General features: G+C 48.6%; 1 protein-coding gene across 1 annotated transcript in view; it reads left to right on the top strand.

The window, feature by feature from the left end:
- Positions 1-23,226, top strand: part of PAPPA2 (pappalysin 2) — an 853,188-nt gene that overhangs the window by 322,430 nt on the left and 507,532 nt on the right. Inside the window, exon 3 of the mRNA XM_086956586.1 lies at positions 1,276-1,421. Within this exon, the coding sequence (XP_086812712.1) occupies positions 1,276-1,421 (146 nt within the window). The remainder of the gene's footprint in view (positions 1-1,275; positions 1,422-23,226) is intronic.

The raw sequence follows: 23,226 nt of genomic DNA, 5'->3' as shown, positions 1-23,226 counted from the left end.
CTTTTTGGAGTCACACAGTACACACGTGTACTGTGCACCTTTCAGAATTGCTCATACTCACAAATCATGCAGGCACATGCACAATACACACACAAACATAAAAAGGCACATTTCCACAACACACTCAAGGTGGGTGTGTGCCCGAGTTGCAGAGACTTACAAAATAAAACATACTTCCATGATCTGCACCTTTTTGGATTTCATATCTTCACACTACAGATGTACAGTTTTTGGGAATTGCCTTATGATTTGCACTTTTTGGAGATACATGAGAGCAACATATATATAGTCAAAAAATGCTTTTCCTATGGAAACTAGGTCCTATCTTATACGTACCTACAGGTGACCACTAGTACTACATTACCTACTAGCGGTCACCTGTAGGTATGTATCGGTAGGAACTAGTTTCCAATCGGAAAATCATTATTTGACTATATCTTTGGCACCGTTTTGGGGTGGTGCGTAAAGCACTTTAACATTTGAACACTCCAATATGGCCACCGCATATGTAAAACATTGTCCTACCACTATGTTGTGTGCCTGTGATGCAATATCTGATGTTATCAGATGGCTGTTTGTTTTTGTGCACTTATTCACGTGATCAAGGCTGCGGATGGAAATGGATTTTGCCAGCTATATATATATCAACAACATTTAAGTTTGTGAGATCCTCTAGGCCCAGCCCCCTGAAAATGTTGATTGGATAGTGCCAAAGTACTCTGAATATTAGGTATCAAATGTTGGGTGTGTATGGCATGCTTCATTGCATAACGACCACCACTTCTCAAATGCTTTATATTGTAAACTTGTATATATGTAAGTAAAAGTGACTTTTGCCACACATTTTGACATATATTTTGCCTAAATGTAATAGTATTTAGAGCATAAAATAAGTTTTTGGCTTAAAGTATGGGTGATACAAGGTGGTGGAGTTGCTGGTTACATATGTAAAGCTTTATGTTCAAATCTGCAAGGGGTGCCTTCTGATTTACCCTCAAATTTCGCTTACATCAATTTGTACCTGACCTGAGCTTAAGTGCATGTTTACTAATAGGCTTCCCAAACAAGGAAGCCAAGGTGTCATCACGATACCCCACCACAGTATGCTAAAAAATCTGAGGTGTGTTATTTGTTACTGATTACTTTTTTCAAGAGTACAATGTAATCACCTCTTTCCAGAGTTTCGAATTGTGGAGCCGTGTGGCATTTTGTTGTTTAATAACCTTATTAGTTAAAGTGATGTCTGTCTGTTTCTGCCCGCTCCCTCCCCTCTAGGGCCTACATGAGCGTGAAAGAGCTGAAGGAGAGGCTGAAGCTGAACAGCACCCACTACCTCAATGTCTACTTCGCGAGCTCGGTGAGGGACGACCTGGCGGGAGCTGCAACCTGGCCCTGGGACAAGGAGGCCCTCAGCCACCGGGGTAAGGACTAGAGACGCGGGCAGGGGCGGAGAGTGGAGGGCAGGAACATGACTGGTGGTGCCTCATAGACGATGGCCAAGAGACAAGGAGACCCTCAGCTACCAAGATAAGGACTCGGGGGGCTATTTACGAGAATGTCACACAGTACAGCAAGTCACCTTGCTGCACTACATGACAGCGAAAGGGCAGGAGGAACGCACCGTATTTAAGGAACATTCCTGCCTTTTCATCTGCACTGGCGCCCTTTCAGCTGACGAGTGCAAACGCAGGCACCCGCACACCATGGGCCGCTCAGGGCCATGCAAAATGGCCTTGTGTGGCTTCATAAATCACATGTATTGTTTGCGTCATTCTTGCACTAGCGAAGAGCGAAGCAAACTGGCTCATAAATAGGCTTCTAGATCTGGAGGGTACATACGGTGTATGACCTGAGGTGCCTCAGAGACCCTGGCCACAGGACAACGAGAACTTCAGCCTGATTGCTGCTGGCCAAACCGATCCAATGGAAAGGTGTTGACAGTGGACAAATAATATGTCTCAATGACTATTAGGGTGTGCTTCATTTGTATGCCAAAAAAAAGCCCAAACAGGCTTCTGATGTCTTTCAGCACCCCACTGCCGGCGCACCTGAATGCTGGGGTTGCTGAAAGCTGGCTGCTGATAAATACCGATACTGCGTAAACTTGATTCCACCTCAGGCCTCTTTCATCCACCACCCTGCACTTCCTGTCTCTTTATCTCCCTCTTGAAGGTGGATGTGCTTCCCTGCTTTCTCCCTTTCTCAGTGTTTTCCTATTTTTCTCACCTTCCTTTCTTCCTTTTTCAGTTTTACTGTCTCTTGCTTTGGGTCAAAGTCTGATGCACAAAAAATGGCTGCAGACAGGCAGAAATTAGGCATTGCTCCTAGTCACCAAAGTTACAGAATTACTGGCAGCATTCCTTTATGGAACGAGGAGTTGGGCCCTAAGTTAAGGTGTTGCAGTGAACCTCAGTAGGGTTTTGTGACTACAGAAATTACCCCCTCAGGACTTACACTATCTCCCTATCCTCTTATTTTCACTCAGGTCATTTTTTGCTACTCTTTAAACTTTTCTCTCTGTTTTCCTAACTCACACTTTGACCTTTAGCTCTCCATTTTCTGTAAACTGTCTCCTCATCAGTTCTGTCGTCTCTTGTTCTTTCTCTTACTATTTCTACCACCTCAGTTTCTTTCTCTCTCTCTCTAGCACTGTCCCTATCATGGAGATATCTCCCTAACCTATTCTCCTTCACACTATCTCTTTTTTATCCCAACTCTCTCTCTCTCTGTCCTCCATCACACAACTGTATCTCTAACAAAAATCATATCTGCTCTGTATTTTTCTCCTGGATCCGTCTCGAGGTGTCAGAGTCTGTTTTTCCTTAAGCTGCCTCTCCTTGTCTCACTCTCCCGTCACCAGCCCCTTCGATCTGTCTTTTTTTCCATTATTATCTCTCAATCTCTATTTGACCCTCTCCTCCTGTCTCTTTCGTGTTACTATTTGCACACCCACATCATGCTTAGTGTCTCCTGTTCATTTTGTTGCTCATTTCTCTGTTTGCCACCAGTGGCGGCAGACACAGATAAAAAGTGGTGAACCAGAAGGGTGGGTGCGGAGATGAGAGGGCTGGAGGAGCGCGCGGCGGGGAGTTTCATAAAAATAAATGTTAAATGACTTTCCTGGTGCTGCTGGCCGGCTTGCGCTTCATTGCTTCTTGTGTTTGTCCCCAGCAGTTCTTGAGAACAGCATCACCAACTCCTCATTCAATCCCCTGCTCTTAGGCATGAGAGCAGCGTGGGGATTGGCCTGAGTGGGTTGGATTAACACTCGCTCCGGGAGTCTGTGTTGTTCTTCAAACCCTGCTAGGCAATACGTCTGGGTTGGAGAAACCTGAGTGCTCATGACAGTTTGGCTGGCCTAAGACGGGCAGCCAAATTGACATGAGCACTTAAAAGTACACCTACCACTCCTCCTCTCCCTTCCATGGCCCAGCCCCGCCCTTCCTTGCACACGGTGGCTCAGCCAGTAGCTGAAAAATAAAATATTTTATTGTTCAGCGGATGGCTCCGAGCCAGTGGGGTGACGCTCCTCCTCCATTGCGGAGGAGCCACCGCTGTTTGCCACTCTTGCTATCACCTTCTACCCTCCTCGATCTGTTTAGTTTCCGCCTTTCTCTCCCATTCTGTGTCTCCTATTCGCTAATTATCTAAAAATACGTGCGTTTCATGAAAGTAAAGTCTCAAACTCAAAAGATCAGCACAAAGTAGACAGTGTGATGGTTGAAAATCAATACGGTATAGCAATGTGATCACAATAAACAACAAAGGAGCAATGTTCACCTTCGTTTGTTATTCATTGATTAAGAACAATACTTCACAAATAGGCACACAAATACCCACAGATCAAAATGAACAAAAAGTAATAGAGATCTTCAACACAGTAATCACACAGTTGTCTTAAGATCCCACCTGAAGGTGGGGCTGAGTTTTTGCAGAAGACTTGAAAAACTGCAGTGCACTGGGAGCACATCAGGTGGCAAAATTGTATAAGTCCTCACACATGCTTCTTGATCTTGAAGACGGAGCTCCTTCACATTTCTCCCATTGAGAATGATAGAATAGACACTGACCTCAATTTGAAGGGTTTCTTTTTCAATGAAATATTTCATCTGGTCCTTTTTAGGTTTCACCTGCACAGGGCTTGTGCTGTGCTTGGGAAATCTATTGTAAATGTAAAAATTACTTTCAAAGTGCTCATGGCCCATCCACTACTTACCATTGCATACCGATGATTGGCTCCGATATCACTTGTTCCCTTACTTCTTATTGGTCAGAGCTTCCTCCTTGCCTCTGTTTCCTCTTGGGACTTCTCAGTATTATCTTGTTGTGGCGCATGGACCAAGTTCAGCTTCCGGTCTGCAGCCAGTGTCCTTCCACTGGCCGCAAGCTCCTACTGGTTCTTTCTTTTGCTTTTGCATAAACACTCTTATAGAGCAAAGGTGTCTGCAGTCCCTCTCCCTCACACCAGCCCCCCCCCCCCACCCATCCCCCCCGCCCTCATCCCATGGTTTGTTGTATCCTCCGGTCTTTATCCCCCCACTTTCCAGCAGCTGGTTGTCTACATCCCTGCCCTCCTCCCACTTTTCACTGTCCCATTCACCACCACACTTCTCCCTCATGTTGCTTCCTTTCAACTCCCCCATGATGTTTTTGTATCTGTTTTATTTTGCATGTTGCACAGCAGCACGGACGGCCGTGCAACATGCCTTAAAGGGAAAAAAAGGGCTATGACTTGGTCAATGCTGACCCCGTCACAGCACTTTTTAGGTCCCTCCTGCACGAGCATGAGCTAACGCCTGCACTCTCGCTTGCGAGACTCTTGTATTCTATGGCGGACTTGGATCCAGCCCATTACTAACCACCATCTCTTCTTTGCTGCCTTTTAATTTGGCAGCTCTTGCCATGTGTTGTTTTTTTGTTTGTTTCAGTGGTGCATAGAAGAAGCACCTATTAAATAAGTTTAATTAGTACCCTCCGCTGGGCTTCTGTTGCTCGCACTGTGTTCCAGGTACTTCTTTTTCTTTTGTTTAAAAAGCACTGTGACACGGTCCACACTGGACCTTCATATCACTTTTTTGTACTATCCCCAGTGGTACTATCCCCCACTGCACCTTCCTGTTTCTTCTATAAGACCCTTATTTCTTCTTCCCCCTCCCTCCTGTCGTCCATGGGGGCTTATTTACAAGCTGCTGGTGCGTTGGTGCGTAATTTTTTATATGAGAAGCGTAATGGGCTTGTAAATATGCCCCCATGTTTCTTTTTCCCCCTCCCAGAAGTAAAAAAAATGCTATGAAGCAGCCAGCGCTGAATACTTCCTATGAATACTTCCTATCACTTATTTTAAATTGTCCCATTATCTACCCCTACACCCGATTGCCAAAGCCAGTAGCTCGTTCATAGGCAAGACCTATTGGCGTTGCTTGTGCTTGTTTTCTTTTTTACTTGCCAGTGCTGCGAGATATTAGTGGTTCACACCGCCCCTTGCTAACGTAGTCTTTGAATTTATTGAAGAGTCAGACTTGTTCAAGATTACAAGTAGTGTTAGCAAGAGCTGCAGCCGAAGCACTCATACTGAACTTTTCAGGCACAATTCAGAACACACGACCTCAACCTCTCTACAGAGTAGCACCAAGGTGGCTGTCTGGAGTGGGCACGCAGAGATGCCTTCCATAACATGTCCATTGTCTTGAAAAAGGGTGGTGGTGCACGTTTTAAGCCCTCCCACCCCATATTCTCACACACTGTAACGCGACCTCTATAAAGTCCCCAGCCCATTTCTTCGACTTTCTCAGTGACAGAGATCAGTGTAGTGCAGGGCTCAAGTCGGGGGTACACACAAGTAGACGGCTTCCTTCCACTATTTTCACTGGGTGGATGCCGTCCACCTTGCTACAAAGTTGGGCCCCACTAAAATATGCTGAATTTGTCCCGGTGTAGAGCTGCAAAGTGCAGGCACGAGGGGTCCTTCTTATTTTAAATTCCTGCTGGCACAAGTCAAAGGACGACATTAAGGGGCCATCAGCCCTCCTTTTGTTTGAGTATCCTGGCTGGGAGGTATGTGGAGCCTCACACCTAAATGCAATGGAGGGAAAACATAGGCGCAGAGCTTGTGGTCACTTCACAGGTACTGAGAGAGGCATGCTTTTGACTTTGTTCAGCCCCTGTATGTAAGAGATACGCATGAACTGTAACATCAAAAGTGTTGGTCTGGCCCAGTATTTACACACATAACAATTTGAATACCACTATTTTGTTTTATATTTTTGATAGCACTACTCATCCCAATGCAGGGTGTTGAAGAGCTGTCTATAATAGGTAAACATTATACATTGACAATAAATCATATGTGTTAGACCTGACATCTTTTGGCGTGATTACCCCCATCTTTTTGCCTCTGCCTCCTGTATTTTTCGATGCTGTGCTGGATTCGTTTTTGCTGGTTTAGATGCTTTGGACACTCTGCCGCTGCTGATCAGTGCCAGAGTGTAAGTGCTCCCTATATAAAGTGTTATTCTGATTGGATATACCTGTTTGGCATATTTGTGTCACCATGAAGTCCCTCGTAAAGTGCACTGGGTGTGCCAGGGCTGGTGATGACAGATGCTACTCATGGGCCTGAAGCACTGATTGTGCCACCCACAGGAGTAGCCCTAACATGGTGTCTCGGGCCTGCCACTGCAGCGCCTACGGGCAGTTTAGAACTGCCATGTCCTCCTGGTCCGCGTCCCCGCTGACCAGGCCGAACCCTTCCCTTTTCGTGCACATCAGTCACCCCTATGGAAGGCCCAAGGTACCCCCCTGGGCAGGGTGCCGTGTATGTGAAAGGTAGAGCATGTACTAGTGCAGGTGACATGCTCTGGTAGTGAATTACAGCCATTTTCGTTTTCACTATTGTAAGGCTATCTTGCTCCATAGGTTAACATGGGGGATGCCGGCTACAGTGGTTACGGCATTTCTTCCCATAGGAGCAAGATGGGACATACGTATTTAGTATCCCTGAACTCAGAATTTAATAACGCATCTTTTAGGAAAGGTGGTTTTTAGATCCTGTGTTTGAGGACAGCACTTTTAGGAAGTTGCTGTTCTCTTGTCTGACCCTTCTGTGTGCCTGAGACTGTTTGTGTATTGACTGTCTGGTTTGTGAGTGACAGGAGCGGGGGAATCCCCCCAGAGGCTGGATGAGTCAGCACTAGGCTGAGTGGAGCGATTGCTACCTGAGCGGTGGGAGGAGTTAGCACCTGGCACAATGCTGGCTCCACCTCCTGCTGGGCGGCGGAGGACTCTGCCCCTCACTCTGAAAGGGAAGATGCAGCCAGCACGTCAAGGTGCTCAGGATCCACCCAGAACTGGTTCAGACCGGGCTCAGGGCCCACATGCACTGAGAGAACAAAGACTTTAGGGGTATAAGTACAGGACCCCTGACAACAGAAAATTAGATCATCCTGGAAATCAAGAAGGAACCTCTGCCAAGGAGAAAGCTGTCGTTGAAGAAGGAAGACTGTCCTGCTGTTGCTCTGCTGGACTGACCTGCTGTCGCTTTGCTGCCAAGGAGAGGGGAAGGACTTTGCTGTGAGCTGTGTCCCCTGTCTTGAAGGAGTCTCCAAGGGCCTGAGAAGAGCTGGCTCCCTGTTTCCGAAGTCCTAGGAACAAAAGGACTTCACCCCAAGTCTCCCTGAACTCTGCTGAGAGAGTTCTGTCCTTCGTAGAGTGCTTGATCCAGTTGTGGGGCCTCTAGAAGTCGAACCTGAGCTGGGAAGCTTGAGACTAAGCTGAGAAACTTGTGAAGCTGAAAAGTGTCGCATCGCTCGCTTGCGGAGCGCAACCCCGACAGTGCGAGAAGTCCCCGCCGTTACGAAGGTCGAGATCGGCGCAGCGTCTGACATCGCTGCCGAGGCCGCCACACCCTTCGTCTGCGGAACGCACCAGGCCGGTGCAGGGGAATCAAACATCGCTGCGAGTGTCGTCGCAGAGCCTGTCGCTGGGTGAGATCACCGTGCCGCTTGCTTGCGGACCGCATCACGTCGCTGCGAACATCGTCGCAGAAAACATCACATCGAGGAGCTGCGAGAGAGAGGGTCACCGCTGGACTGCGCATCGTCGCCTCGGAGATCATCGCAGCCCCTACGAGATCAGCGCATCGTGCCTTTGCGAGAACAGACTTCCCACGGAACCTACGCACCGGAATCTACGCAAGCTGCCTTCCTCCCCTTACAGACCGGATTCGTCGCCGCACGCCCGCTGCTGCAGCGGGGCTGTCGCACCGTCTCCCCAGGGTCTCAGGAGTAACGAGTTGCTTGTTTCCACCGCACCAGCTTCCTGCTTGTGGAACTTTGTTGCATCTAAAAGGTACTGTGAGTCAACGTGACGCAACTGTGAACTTTTCACGCATCTGTGGATTATTGATCGTAACTTAAAGAACTTTGATTACAACCTGAAGAACTCATTTGAAACCGTAACCTTGCATTGTGTATTTTGGATTTCTGCCGTTTTGGTCTTGTGTAGTTTAGAATAAATATCTTTATTTTCCTAAACTGTTGTAGAATCAGTTTGTGGTGTTTTCACTGTGTTACTGTGAGTGTTGGTACAAATACTTAACGCATTGCCTCTGGTTAGCCTAGACTGCTCCGGCCAAGCTACCTTGAGGGCGAGCAGGGGTTATCTAAGAGGGTTATCTCCTCGTCCTGACTAGAAGCAAGGGTCCCTATTTGGACAGTGGTACCTACCTCTGCCAACTAGAGACCCCCAGTTCTAACATTGGTGGCAGCGGTGGGATTTGAGCTTGTATTTGTACTTGACCCACAGTAATTGGTGTACATCACTAGTGAGTGCAGACCATTACGCCACCGCATACTACTGGTTTTTGAGTTTTTGCATTCTGTTGTTGAGTAACTCTTCGGAAAGCATCATGTCTCTGAATGGGAAAGCGCCCAGTGAGGAGGCAGAGCTAGATTTGGAATTCTCGATTGAAGATCTGTACTCCTACCCGGTAAAGCATCTTAGGTACTTCTGCCAGCAGTTTGAGTGCCCCATAAAGAGCGCCTACAGGAAGGAGGAGCTGCAGAAAATCTTGAAAACCTATTGGGAAGCACAGGAAGGAAATGAGGTTGAGGATGTAGACAGTGCTTTTCAAGGCAAAGACCTGCCAGTGGGCAGAGTAGGCTCAGGAGCTGGCAGCAACCACTCCAGTAGGGGCCTCACCCCGGAAGAGTTACAGGAGAATCAGAGAATAAGAGAATATGACCTGGAGGTCATGAAAATGAAAATGAAGCAATTGGAAGTCGAGAAGGCGGCGGAGGAGAGCAAGAATGCCCGCGCTTTAGAGGAAAAAAAATTGCTTTTGGCTCACGAATTAAGAATGAGAGAGCTGGATCTGCAAAACAGAGAGGCGGATGCCGGTTCAAATGGTGGCAGCGCACAGCCAGTGCATGGGGGTAAAGTATATATTCCCAAAGACCTGGTACAGAATTACCATAGGAGTGAGGATATTTATGCCTGGTTCACTTCGTATGAAATTGCATTGAAGATGAATGATGTGCCTGACAAGTATTGGGGGGCGGGCCTGTGGAAACATTTTGAGGCGTCTGGGAGGAGTGCTCTAGAGCCCTTAGAGTTGACAGGTGCCATGACCTACCCCAATATGAAGGAGGCCTTATGTCTCAGGTATGGCCTTACCCCAGAGCAGTACAGACTGCAGTTTAGAAACTCCAAGAAGAAAGAGTCTGAGACTTGGATGGAGTGTGTGAATGGGTACTCGCGTGCACTGGAAGGTTGGATGAAGGGCAGTAAAGTAACTGATTTGAAGGGGTTGTTGCATTTAATCAGTTGGGAGCACTTGAGTAGTCTTTGTGTTCCAGAGCTGCGCCAGCATCTTTTAGACAGCAAGCTGACCGACCCCATTGAGCTTGCTAAGGAGGCGGACAGCTGGTCTAGTACCAGGGTCCACAGAGGAATTGTGGGTACCACAGCCAAAGGTGGGCAGGGTCCCCAGCAGAAGAGTGGGGGGGACAAGGGTAACCAAAAGGAGTTCTCGCAAGGGCCCCAAAGTAGTTCCCCGGAAAAGGATTCCCAAACCCCCAAGCCTAAACAGCCATGGCCCTCTAAGGGTAGGCGGGACAAGAGGAATAACCAGGGTCCCCCTACCTGCTATCACTGCAACGAGGTGGGCCATATCGCTCTGAAATGTCCCAAGAAGAAGCCCGCACCCACTGGTGCTCCTGCGCCAGCGTTAGCTAGTGTAGCTTTGGGTGGGGATTTGGTTTCTAGTGACTGGGGAGAGCTAGCAGTCATGACCCTTGTCTCGCTAGGAGACCGAGAGATGGCCCCGGAAACCTTACTGCCCTCTAACACTAAGAAATATGGGCAGAAGGTGACCATCAATGGGAGGGAGGTTGAAGCACTGAGAGACACCGGAGCCAGTGTGACATCCGTGAGGTGTCAGTGGGTGTCTGACGAGCAAATCATCCCTGGCGTACTCCGCCCTGTAGTGGCCGCTGACAGTTCAGTGCGCCTCTGCAAGTTAGCGAAGGTTTCCTTTGAGTGGGGAGGAGTCTCTGGTCTTTTGGAGGTAGTTGTCAGTGATGCCTTGCCTGTGGACTGTCTGTTAGGTAACGACCTGGAGAGTTCTCCATGGAAGGACATAGAACACCGAACTCACTTGGAGATGTTGGGTCTGCCTGCGTGGATCTGCGTGACCACGCGCGCTACGGCAGCCAGTAAGGGTGAATCAGCAGAACTGGAGCCTGAAACAGTGGCCCAGAGACCTGCCAGGAGAGGAAGAGGCAGAGGGCGCGGGAAACCGGCCCCAGCTGTTCCCACGGTCCAGGAGGAAGCAGAACCTGAGGGGGATGCCCTGGAACCTACAGGGGAACAGGTAGCCAAACTGGGAGACCTACCTGAGCTGACCCATTGGCAGCAAGAAGGTGGTCCCTCCAGGGAGGAGTTCTGCCAGGCGCAGAAGGAATGCCCTTCCCTCATTGGTCTGCGGCAACAGGCTGTAGATCAGGCAGCAGGTGGAGCAGTCAAAGATCACTATGTCTACTGGGAAGGTGACCTACTCTATAGCGAGCCTAAGTTTGCTGAGCCCGGTGCAGCCCATGTGCTGGTGGTACCCGAGCGCTTCAGAAACTTCCTAATGGGTCTGGCTCACGACGTGCCTCTCGCAGGACATCTGGGGCAAGACAAGACCCTAAACCGGCTTGTCACCCACTTCCACTGGCCCCAGATGAGGAAGCACGTCGGTTCCTTTTGCAGATCTTGCCAAACCTGTCAAGCTAGTGGCAAGACTGGAATGAAGTTGAAGGCCCCCCTTCAACCCTTCCCAGTGGTGAGCACCCCTTTCGAGCGGGTGGGCATAGATATCGTAGGGCCCCTGGACCCCAAGACAGCCTTAGGCAACAGGTTCATCCTGGTCTTGGTGGACCATGCCACCCGATACCCGGAAGCAGTCCCTCTCAGGACAATCACAGCACCCGTGGTGGGCCGTGCATTGATGGGGATCTTTTCCCGTGTGGGGTTCCCCAGAGAGGTGGTCTCCGACCGGGATACCAACTTCATCTCTAGGTACATGAAGTCTCTGTGGGAGGAGTGTGGGGTAACTTATAAGTTCACCACTCCTTACCACCCTCAAGGAAATGGGCTGGTCGAAAGGTTCAACCCGACCCTGAAAGGTATGATTATGGGCCTAGCGGAGCCCATGAGACGTAAGTGGGACGTCTTGTTACCATGCCTTTTGTTCGCCTACAGGGAGGTGCCTCAGAAGTCCTTAGGGTTCAGTCCCTTCGAACTCCTGTATGGCCACCCTGTCGGAGGACCTCTCTCGCTGGTGAAGGAGGGTTGGGAAAAGTCCCGTGGGAAAACCCCCCAGGATGTGTTCAGCTATGTGCTGGCCATCCGCAACCAGACACAACGCTTCAGGAAGCTCGCTCAGGCGAACCTGGAAGCAAGCCAGGAAGAAATGAAAAGATGGTACGACCAGAATACCACTCTGGTCGAATTTCAACCTGGGCAGAAAGTATGGGTGATGGCGCCAGTGGAGCCTTGCGCGCTCCAAGACAAGTGGTCTGGGCCATACGAGGTGGTGGAAAGGAAGAGTGAGGTAACCTACCTGGTTAACCTGAAGACTCCCAGGCAGCCCCTGAGAGTTTTGCACGTGAACCGCCTCAAACCACACTTTGAGAGGTCTGAAGTAACCATGCTCCTGGCTACAGATGCAGGGATGGAAGAGGATAGCGATCCTCTCCCTGACCTCCTGTCAGTTAAGGAGCACGATGGGTCAGTGGATGGTGTGGTCCTCTCGCCCACCCTGACCCCAGAACAGCAGAGCGACTGTCGCCAAGTGTTGGGTCAGTTCTCCTCTCTGTTCTCCCTGACCCCAGGAGTCACCAACTGGTGCGTCCATGACGTGGACACTGGAGACAGCCTGCCTGTGAAGCAAAAATTTTACAGGGTAGCTGACAAGGTCAGGGCCAGCATCAAGGAAGAGGTTTCCAAGATGCTGGCGCTAGGGGTGATTGAGCCCTCTAGCAGCCCCTGGGCTAGCCCAGTGGTCTTGGTCCCCAAGAAAGCTGCTACCCCCGGTGGCCCGCCAGAACTCCGGTTTTGCGTGGACTACCGTGGGCTCAATGCGGTCACGAAGACTGACGCACACCCTATCCCCAGAGCTGATGAGCTCGTGGATCGGTTGGGAGCTGCCAAGTACCTCAGTACGTTCGACTTGACTTCGGGGTACTGGAAGATTGCCTTAACTGACGGGGCCAAAGAGAGGTCAGCATTTTCAACGCCAGAGGGGCACTTCCAGTTCCGTGTCATGCCCTTTGGGTTGAAGAATGCCCCTGCCACGTTCCAGAGACTGGTTAACCAGGTACTGTCCGGGCTGGAGGAATTCAGCGCCGCATACCTGGATGACATTGCGGTGTTCAGCTCCTCGTGGGAAGACCACTTGCAACACCTCTGCGAAGTGTTGAAGGCTCTGCAGAAGGCAGGCCTCACTATCAAGGCCAGCAAGTGCCAGATAGGGCAGGGATCCGTGGTGTATTTGGGACACCAGATGGGGAGCGGCCAGGTGGCGCCCCTACAGGCAAAGATTGATACCATTCTGGCTTGGGAGCCCCCCAAGACCCAGACAGAGGTGAGAGCCTTTTTAGGACTCACCGGGTATTACAGACGGTTTGTCAAGGGATATGGCACCATTGTCGCCCCCTTGACAGAACTCACTTCCAAGAAGTTGCCCAAAAGAGTTGACTGGACTGACGCCTGCCAAACTGCTTTTGATGCCCTGAAGACTGCGATGTGCACAGCACCGGTGCTCAAGGCACCTGACTTTTCCAGTGAGTTCATAGTTCAGACGGACGCTTCAGAGCATGGTGTGGGAGCAGTACTCTCACAAGCCACTGAGGAGAATGGAGACCAGCCGGTAGCTTTCATTAGTCGGAGGCTACTCCTCAGGGAACAGAAGTGGAGTGCGATTGAAAGGGAGGCTTTTGCTGTGGTCTGGGCTCTGAAAAAGTTGAGGCCCTACCTGTTTGGGACTCACTTTCGCGTTCAGACCGACCACAGGCCCCTCAGGTGGTTAATGCACATGAGGGGTGAAAATCCAAAACTGTTGAGGTGGTCCATCTCCCTACAGGGAATGGACTTTACGGTGGAACACCGCCCTGGTACAGAACACGCCAACGCTGATGGTCTGTCCAGGTTTTTCCGCCTTAGTGAAGAGAACTCCCAAGAGGGTGGGTAGTTCTCCCCACTTTCAGCTGGAGGGGACACGTGTTAGACCTGACATCTTTTGGCGTGATTACCCCCATCTTTTTGCCTCTGCCTCCTGTATTTTTCGATGCTGTGCTGGATTCGTTTTTGCTGGTTTAGATGCTTTGGACACTCTGCCGCTGCTGATCAGTGCCAGAGTGTAAGTGCTCCCTATATAAAGTGTTATTCTGATTGGATATACCTGTTTGGCATATTTGTGTCACCATGAAGTCCCTCGTAAAGTGCACTGGGTGTGCCAGGGCTGGTGATGACAGATGCTACTCGTGGGCCTGAAGCACTGATTGTGCCACCCACAGGAGTAGCCCTAAAATGGTGTCTCGGGCCTGCCACTGCAGCGCCTACGGGCAGTTTAGAACTGCCATGTCCTCCTGGTCCGCGTCCCCGCTGACCAGGCCGAACCCTTCCCTTTTCGTGCACATCAGTCACCCCTATAGAAGGCCCAAGGTACCCCCCTGGGCAGGGTGCCGTGTATGTGAAAGGTAGAGCATGTACTAGTGCAGGTGACATGCTCTGGTAGTGAATTACAGCCATTTTCGTTTTCACTATTGTAAGGCTATCTTGCTCCATAGGTTAACCTGGGGGATGCCGGCTACAGTGGTTACGGCATTTCTTCCCATAGGAGCAAGATGGGACATACGTATTTAGTATCCCTGAACTCAGAATTTAATAACGCATCTTTTAGGAAAGGTGGTTTTTAGATCCTGTGTTTGAGGACAGCACTTTTAGAAAGTTGCTGTTCTCTTGTCTGACCCTTCTGTGTGCCTGAGACTGTTTGTGTATTGACTGTCTGGTTTGTGAGTGACAGGAGCGGGGGAATCCCCCCAGAGGCTGGATGAGTCAGCACTAGGCTGAGTGGAGCGATTGCTACCTGAGCGGTGGGAGGAGTTAGCACCTGGGCTGAATAGGGCTGTGCCTGCCTGCCACAATGCTGGCTCCACCTCCTGCTGGGCGGCGGAGGACTCTGCCCCTCACTCTGAAAGGGAAGATGCAGCCAGCACGTCAAGGTGCTCAGGATCCACCCAGAACTGGTTCAGACCGGGCTCAGGGCCCACATGCACTGAGAGAACAAAGACTTTAGGGGTATAAGTACAGGACCCCTGACAACAGAAAATTAGATCATCCTGGAAATCAAGAAGGAACCTCTGCCAAGGAGAAAGCTGTCGTTGAAGAAGGAAGACTGTCCTGCTGTTGCTCTGCTGGACTGACCTGCTGTCGCTTTGCTGCCAAGGAGAGGGGAAGGACTTTGCTGTGAGCTGTGTCCCCTGTCTTGAAGGAGTCTCCAAGGGCCTGAGAAGAGCTGGCTCCCTGTTTCCGAAGTCCCAGGAACAAAAGGACTTCAGCCCCAGTCTCCCTGAACTCTGCTGAGAGAGTTCTGTCCTTCGTAGAGTGCTTGATCCAGTTGTGGGGCCTCTAGAAGTCGAACCTGAGCTGGGAAGCTTGAGACTAAGCTGAGAAACTTGTGAAGCTGAAAAGTGTCGCATCGCTCGCTTGCGGAGCGCAACCCCGACAGTGCGAGAAGTCCCCGCCGTTACGAAGGTCGAGATCGGCGCAGCGTCTGACATCGCTGCCGAGGCCGCCACACCCTTCGTCTGCGGAACGCACCAGGCCGGTGCAGGGGAATCAAACATCGCTGCGAGTGTCGTCGCAGAGCCTGTCGCTGGGTGAGATCACCGTGCCGCTTGCTTGCGGACCGCATCACGTCGCTGCGAACATCGTCGCAGAAAACATCACATCGAGGAGCTGCGAGAGAGAGGGTCACCGCTGGACTGCGCATCGTCGCCCCGGAGATCATCGCAGCCCCTACGAGATCAGCGCATCGTGCCTTTGCGAGAACAGACTTCCCACGGAACCTACGCACCGGAATCTACGCAAGCTGCCTTCCTCCCCTTACAGACCGGATTCGTCGCCGCACGCCCGCTGCTGCAGCGGGGCTGTCGCACCGTCTCCCCAGGGTCTCAGGAGTAACGAGTTGCTTGTTTCCACCGCACCAGCTTCCTGCTTGTGGAACTTTGTTGCATCTAAAAGGTACTGTGAGTCAACGTGACGCAACTGTGAACTTTTCACGCATCTGTGGATTATTGATCGTAACTTAAAGAACTTTGATTACAACCTGAAGAACTCATTTGAAACCGTAACCTTGCATTGTGTATGTTGGATTTCTGCCGTTTTGGTCTTGTGTAGTTTAGAATAAATATCTTTATTTTCCTAAACTGTTGTAGAATCAGTTTGTGGTGTTTTCACTGTGTTACTGTGAGTGTTGGTACAAATACTTAACGCATTGCCTCTGGTTAGCCTAGACTGCTCCGGCCAAGCTACCTTGAGGGCGAGCAGGGGTTATCTAAGAGGGTTATCTCCTCGTCCTGACTAGAAGCAAGGGTCCCTATTTAGACAGTGGTACCTACCTCTGCCAACTAGAGACCCCCAGTTCTAACAATATGTGTGTAATTCAATGTACATATGACAATGTGTTACAAGGTGTACAAATCGCGTTCCTTCATAGTTCACTGTGCTATCTTAGAAGGATAGCACATTATGAACTGTAGGTAACAAAAGGATCTTTGTGTTAAAAGCAACAATCCACTACATAAAATAATAATCTGTCATCTGCATGTTACATGATGTGCTTTGCTGGAGACACATTAACCCTCTTGATTAACAACTGGCGACAGACACAATATGAATCTCTCCAGCAAATGTGTTAACCTCCAGAATTATTTTACCACCACTATTATTATTACTTGAGATTTACTGGGCACACAAGGATCTCTGCAGCAGGTGCCCTAACCCCATAATATATTTTAAAATGCAGACTTTGCAACCAATTAAGTAGAACAGATTTACTGCCCCATTTCTTCTTGCTGGTAATTTCATTATGGTAGAGTTTAAAAAAAGATAAATGTATAAGTTGAGGCGCAGATTTTGTGTGGAGGTTGTGTCACTTTTTTGTCACAGTCCCAACATAAAATCTCACTTGTTAAATCTCATAATGCGCTCAAAAACACTCGTGATAGAACTGCTCAACCTATATCCGAAGAGTTAAGGTCTGGTGTCACTTCTTATGATGTCACTTCCAGTGAGGTCAGGGGTTGTGATATCAAGCCCTGTGATGCCATGTGCGATGTCATGCACCCGATTATCACTTGGAGATTGTCTAACTTGCTTAGTACCCCTCACTTCTTTTTGTAGGACTTGTGCCCGGGTGGGGGGGGGGGGGATACTTGGTTGGCCCTCTAAACGTATTTTATGCTTTTAAGTAGAGAGGAGGTGCGTTACTGCAAAAGCTGATGACTTTGGAATGGTGAAACCAGGTTTGAGTCTCACTATATTTTAATGCCATCATCCTGTGGTTCTGGGCAGATCCCATAATCTCCCCGTGCCTAAAACATAATCTTAAAAACATTCATGTGTCCTTGTGTAATGTAACTGGTGCTCATGTAAGGTACTCCAGTACTTTCAAGTTGGGTTTGTACTAAATAAAACTGAAATAAATAAATATGCTGTATGCAATACAGCTCAGTATCATAATGGACATATGTACTTTCGTCCTCCGTACTGTATACTAAGTGTCCCTATGGACATGGAGTTATCAGTGAAGCAATTTTAAAAGTATTTGCAAGGAAAATGTATATCCCCATCTGTTCTGTGAGGCATAATTGTGTCACCATCTTGGGTCCCCACTGGTCATCATATCTTTAAAGATCTGCAAACTTGTGATATATAACTTCCCATCTAATAGGGGTTTCTTTATTTAATGCAAGCAAATCTTTATTTCGGCAACATGCCATAAAAGTACAGTTCAATACACATTCTGATAAAAATTAATAAAAGCAAAAGACAGTATGGCAAATGGTTAAAACATTAAAACAATTATTAAAATCCAGTTCAATCATAATAACACAGTATAATTCACATCCATAAAATCAATGTATTCTCGCAACCACTTACAAAAAAAGTGCTAAGTGCTTCAAAACGGCTTGGATCGGGGTGGGGCACACTGCCTCCAGAATGACAGGCCCTATTGGCTGACGGCTCATCTTTTGCCTAATTCTCCACACGAATAACATAACGTGTTCCTCTGTTTCCTTAGTATTCCCTCAAGAGGATCAAGCCCTCCTAACTGACCGAGGAATGCGAGCCCATTTATTGGTGAAAGAGGCAAGTGGTAATGTACTGTACCAAAAGATACAGCTTACTGGCTGTTGGAGGTTCACTTTCTTCAAGGAACTGTTCTCTGATTTAAATTCCTCCTACATTAGAAGAAAAGAATCGGTCAGGGTGCCAAAAAAAGGTTGAACCTGCAAGTGACTCGTTTTGTACTGCCCATAGCTTTCCTTTATGACAAATGTATTAATTGAGGCAGCTGCCTTCGGATCATCCCACAGGTTCCCACTCCCTATCTGTCCCAGGGTCTCTCTAACATACTTGATCCAAGGTATAATTCCTGAACCAGGAATGCCTAGGACTTCCCCCAGCCCCTTGCAGTAAGGTTGGAGCGCGGGGTGGCCCAGATTCGTCTCCAGCATAGGAATGGTCTCATTCCTATCCCATCAAAGATGGACCTGAGTCCCAAATCTAACCTGAGGGGGAGCAGTGGGGTACTAGTAGGTAAACCTATCAACTGGTGCAGCAATCAATTTTCCAACACTACCATTTTGGCCATGTCCTTATGACCCCAAAGCTTAGCATCATAAAGGGCTGCTCCCAGAGCATGCTGTTTATATATTTGGATCACTGGTGAAATTGGGCGTAAATGAGATCTTCATTACACATTAGCCAACACCCAGATGAGTTGCTCTAGTTTGAGCCTACACCTTTTAATTTGGCACTGCCAATCTAGCTGTTCTGTGAGGATCAATCCAAGATAATTAAAGGTGTGTACGCGTCCCAGTGGGGCCCTTTAAGTTTGGGGTTAGAGCTAGTGGAATAACAAGGGTTTAGAATTGTGCATTTAGTTTTCGCCACTTTCATTTCCAGGCCCCTCTGACTGCATAAGTTCTTAAAACAGTCTAGAATATTTTATAGCACAATAGGTGATATAGATAGAAGTGTGCCATCAGCAAACATTAAGGCCTTAATACTTGCCAAACATGGGGCATCACCATCACTTTGATTCAGGTATGAGATCAAGTTGTTTACATAGAGAGTGAAGAGGGTAAGGGCAAGAACGCAACACTGTCTTACCCCTCTATTAACTGCAAATGGTTCAGTCAACTCTCCCAGTTGTCCACATCGAACCTGGGCATACTTATGTTCATTAAGCGTTATTAAGGTGGCCAGGAGATCATTGAGAACTCTCATATCTGTCAGTATCTGCCGGGACATTGATCCGGGAACCAAGTCAAATGCAAACTGCAGCTCAACGAACACAGCATAAAGTTGACCACCCCCAGAACCACCATTTTCCAGAATATTATTTGAGGTTGAAAAACCTGGTCCACAGTGCAGATGCATTCCCAGAAGCCTGCCTGTGATGGTGTTAAAATCTTTCTACTGGACAACGATTCCTGTAATCTTTCTAAAAGTAATCTACTAAAAGTTTCTGAGAGCTGTTAATTAGGCTTATTGGTCTATTGTTTGACTGCTGCGGTGGGGAACCTTTTTTATGGATTGGTATAATCTCAGCCCCGCCCAGTTTGATTTAATGGGTGCCTCTGTCAAGACGGCATTAAAATATAGTGAGATACAGATCTCACTGGATCTTGTCCAGCCCAGGGTCATTGTTTCAGATGATATTATTAATTGCAGATCTTACCTCCTGAATCGTAATGAGTGGAATTTCTTCACCAGTACTCCCTTCCCCCATCAGCTAATTTGTTACCCGCAGAGTAGGCCAGGTAACCCTATCTTCTCCCTTCATAGAACAGAAGCTGGAGAAATGAGTGACCCAATCTGCAGTGAGGACATTAGTCTCAATGGGCTGGTACCCCACTTTGCATCCTGTAGACAACAGATTTAAAAAAGGAAGCTGATATCCTTTTCTAACCACGTCTAGCTGTCCTTCCCACTTTCCATCTCCCAATCCCTTTTAGCATCTTTAATACCTTCTAATAAGCCTCCCTCCGTGCTTTTATCACACCCTTATCTTGCTGTTTGATGGTGGACATTAGGGCTGGCCTTGCTTTCTTACAGGCTTGGTTGTACCAAGTCTAGGGATTTTCCTCCTGATGACCCTTTTTGTTTCCCCATAGAAGTACTTTTTCAGTCCATCATACAAATTATTATTAATAATACTAATTCTTTCAATTGTTTCCCCTGGTCTATGTCTCAATCCAGTAGAAGGAGTCCCTCGACACCCTCTGCTACTAGATAATATACTGCCACCACCAACTCCTGGGAATGAGCCATGGTGGACCACTTTACACTATGCTTATAATTGCTTGTAGGAATTTTCGATCAAAGGGCACAGCAACCCTAACACACTTGCAGCAAGCGGGGAGGTTAACAGCAAGAACCAGGACATTGTGGTCACTATCATGTCTGATTAGTACAACCATATCAATTAGATGCGGCCAGGCCCTTACATTTATCAATATATAATCAATAAGGCTGGTACATGAGATGCAATTAACTGTGTGTTTCCCTTCCTTATCGGAAGCTGTTCTTCCATTTCCAGCTCACAAGCCCTGATTCAGTGTTAAATCATTAGTTTGTAGTGGTGGGGGGACCACTTTTTGATCTATGGCATTTCTAGTTTAGGAATACACCAAGCACTATCTTCATCCTAGGTGAGTGCTTTTGCATTATTGTCCAAAGGTTCAAACTGGTAATTGAAGTCACCACCCACAAATGTTATTACTTCCACTGGGGCAGTTGCCATATGGGAATCCAACAACTCTATGATTGGAGAATCACTATTATTCCCTCCTGGCCTTAAATACACATTATAGATGTAGGCTGTTAAAAGCAGGCATGTCAATGAGAAGCACAGAATATTTGTCTCATCATCCTGCTTCAACACCCTGCGCATGCTCCGGAAGATCTTCCGATGGATCCCCACAGAAACCAGGAAGACGGTCACCCAGGCCCTCGTCACCAGCCGCCTGGACTACGGGAACACCCTCTACACTGGAACCACAGCCAAACTCCAGAAAAGACTCCAGCGCATTCAGAACGCCTCAGCACGACTCATCCTGGACATCCCTCGCCACAGCCACATCTCTGCCCACCTGAAAGACTTGCACTGGCTCCCCGTTAACAAAAGGATCACGTTCAGACTCCTCACCCACGCACACAAGGCTCTCCACGACATGGGCCCGAAGTACCTCAACAGCCGCCTCACTTTCTACACTCCCACCCGCCAGCTCCAATCCGCCAGCCTCGCCCTCGCCTCCATCCCACGAATTCGGAAATCCACCGTCGGAGGAAGATCCTTTTCCTATCTGGCAGCCAAGACATGGAACTCCCTCCCCACTCACCTACGGCTGACCCTGGATCACCTCTCCTACAGGAAATAACTCAAGACCTGGCTGTTCGAGCAGTAGCGACCCCCCCCCTCAGCGCCTTGAGACCCTCACGGGTGAGTAGCGCGCTATATAAATTCCATGATTGATTGATTGATTATTATTTCCTTTACCCTACAGGTTAACACTGTGCTGACCCAAGTGGTTAATCCCCTGAGGGTCTCCAGTGCCCCTAGTTATTGCCTCTTTGCTAAAACTAACATAACCCACACGGTACACCGGCTTGGTAGACCAAGTTTCCTGGAGGAGACAAAGTGCACACATGTCTATAAACTGAGCCCATTCTAGACACTTGAGGTTCGAGGATAGACCGGCTATGTTCCAAGACAAATGTTTGACCGGGGGGAGGGGGGCAGACATTTTAATTACTGGATCCACATAATTTTGGGACCTAGATGCCCAGCCATTAATTAGATGTATTAGTGCAGAAGTTACAGTATTTGCCCAGATGTAGGTGTCCCTTACACTACTATCTAGTTCAGGTCATGTCTTGGCTGGTCTCGTGTATGCTCTACGGTTGAGCTGAGTTGGCTCTCTGTGGAGTAGCGGGAGTTTGGATCCAATCATCTCCAATCATCTGTAGTTTCTGGATGACCCTCAAACTCCTTTTCTGTGTTGTCATTGACCCTTAACATGGCCTGAATCCCAGCTGTAAGTACTCCCTGGTTATTACACCCTGGCGTTGTTCGTTGTAATGTTTTTGTGCCGCTTCCTCACAGCGCCCACAGTACCCAACTGCTGAATTGGTCTCCCCTGCTCCTTTCCAGGACTGCTGCAGATCGATCTGTTTTGGGGAAGCCTCTATTATATGTAAGTCAGTCGACCCCCAACAGGATATCAAAGCGATTCGAAATGGGGACTCTAAATGCACCTAGCCCATTCGGTAGTTCATTAAAGGCAGAAACCATCACAGATTTCTTTATTTTGCTATGAATGCCAGGAATAAAGAGCTTTTCCATAAATTTAGGGAGATAAAGTATAAACCTGCCAGGGGGATATTATGTTTTAGTATGCAAAAGAACAGTGAATTCAAACAAAGCGGGTCATTATGATGACGGGCGGACTAAGTCCGCCCGCCATCATACCGGGACCCGGGACCGCCCGCCATAAGGGCGGGGGTTCCGATCAGGGCATTAGGATGCGCCCGCCACACAGGCGGGCTTATCCTGTATATGTACCATGTACCATGTATATGTACCATTGCAGCGGGCGGAGCAGAAATCTCCGCCCACCGCAATGGTAAAAGTGCAAGTTGTGCTTTTCTAAGCGCGACGTGACAGGCACTGCGCGGTGCCTGCCATGTTGCACTTAGGTACCCCCCATGTGCACCCCCCAAGCCACAGACTCCCAGGGGCCTGCAAGGGGCCCCCGCAGGGAGTCTCTGCATGCCTTTCCGTGGCGGCACCATTGTAATATGGCGGGCGGTGTCTAACAGACACCGCCTCCATATTATTCATTTACAGGCGGGCGGTGTTTCACACCGCCACGGTCCCCTCTGCCATCCTAATATGGCGGGGGGGAATTGGGCAATAGATGTCGAGCGGATTTCCTCCGCCAGGCTGGCGGTGGCCACCGCCAGCCTGGCGGAGGAAATCTGCCCGACATCCTAAAGATCCCCAAAGATTGGAAAAGCTAATATGTTTTCACCTATGCGTGATCTATTGGCTTTGTCCATTTTTCTTAAACGTGTTGCACAGCAGCATATACTGCTGTGCAGTGAAGTAACACAACCTTAGCAGCCCCCACCGTAAGGAATGGTGGCGGGCCCCTTAAATGCCAATCCCTCACAGTCGCCACCCACCCTTTAAAAGTGCTTCAGCTTTGTTGCCTGCATCCACAAGACATCAGCAGGAGTTTTCGTGATACGTTTAGCGTCAAAGAGAAAACAGTTATCCTTGTGGGGTGAGCATGTTGTACATACATGCACACTAAATTTAGACCTTTTATTATAATATTGTTATTTTTACTAACAAAATGCAACTTTAGGAACTGAGTGAAGGTTCCC

Source organism: Lissotriton vulgaris, chromosome 1_1 (genome assembly GCF_964263255.1).
Source record: "Lissotriton vulgaris chromosome 1_1, aLisVul1.2, whole genome shotgun sequence".
Classification (NCBI taxonomy): Eukaryota; Metazoa; Chordata; class Amphibia; order Caudata; family Salamandridae; genus Lissotriton; species Lissotriton vulgaris.
Note: the sequence above shows the minus strand (reverse complement) of the source record. Positions and strands in the feature narration are given on the sequence as shown.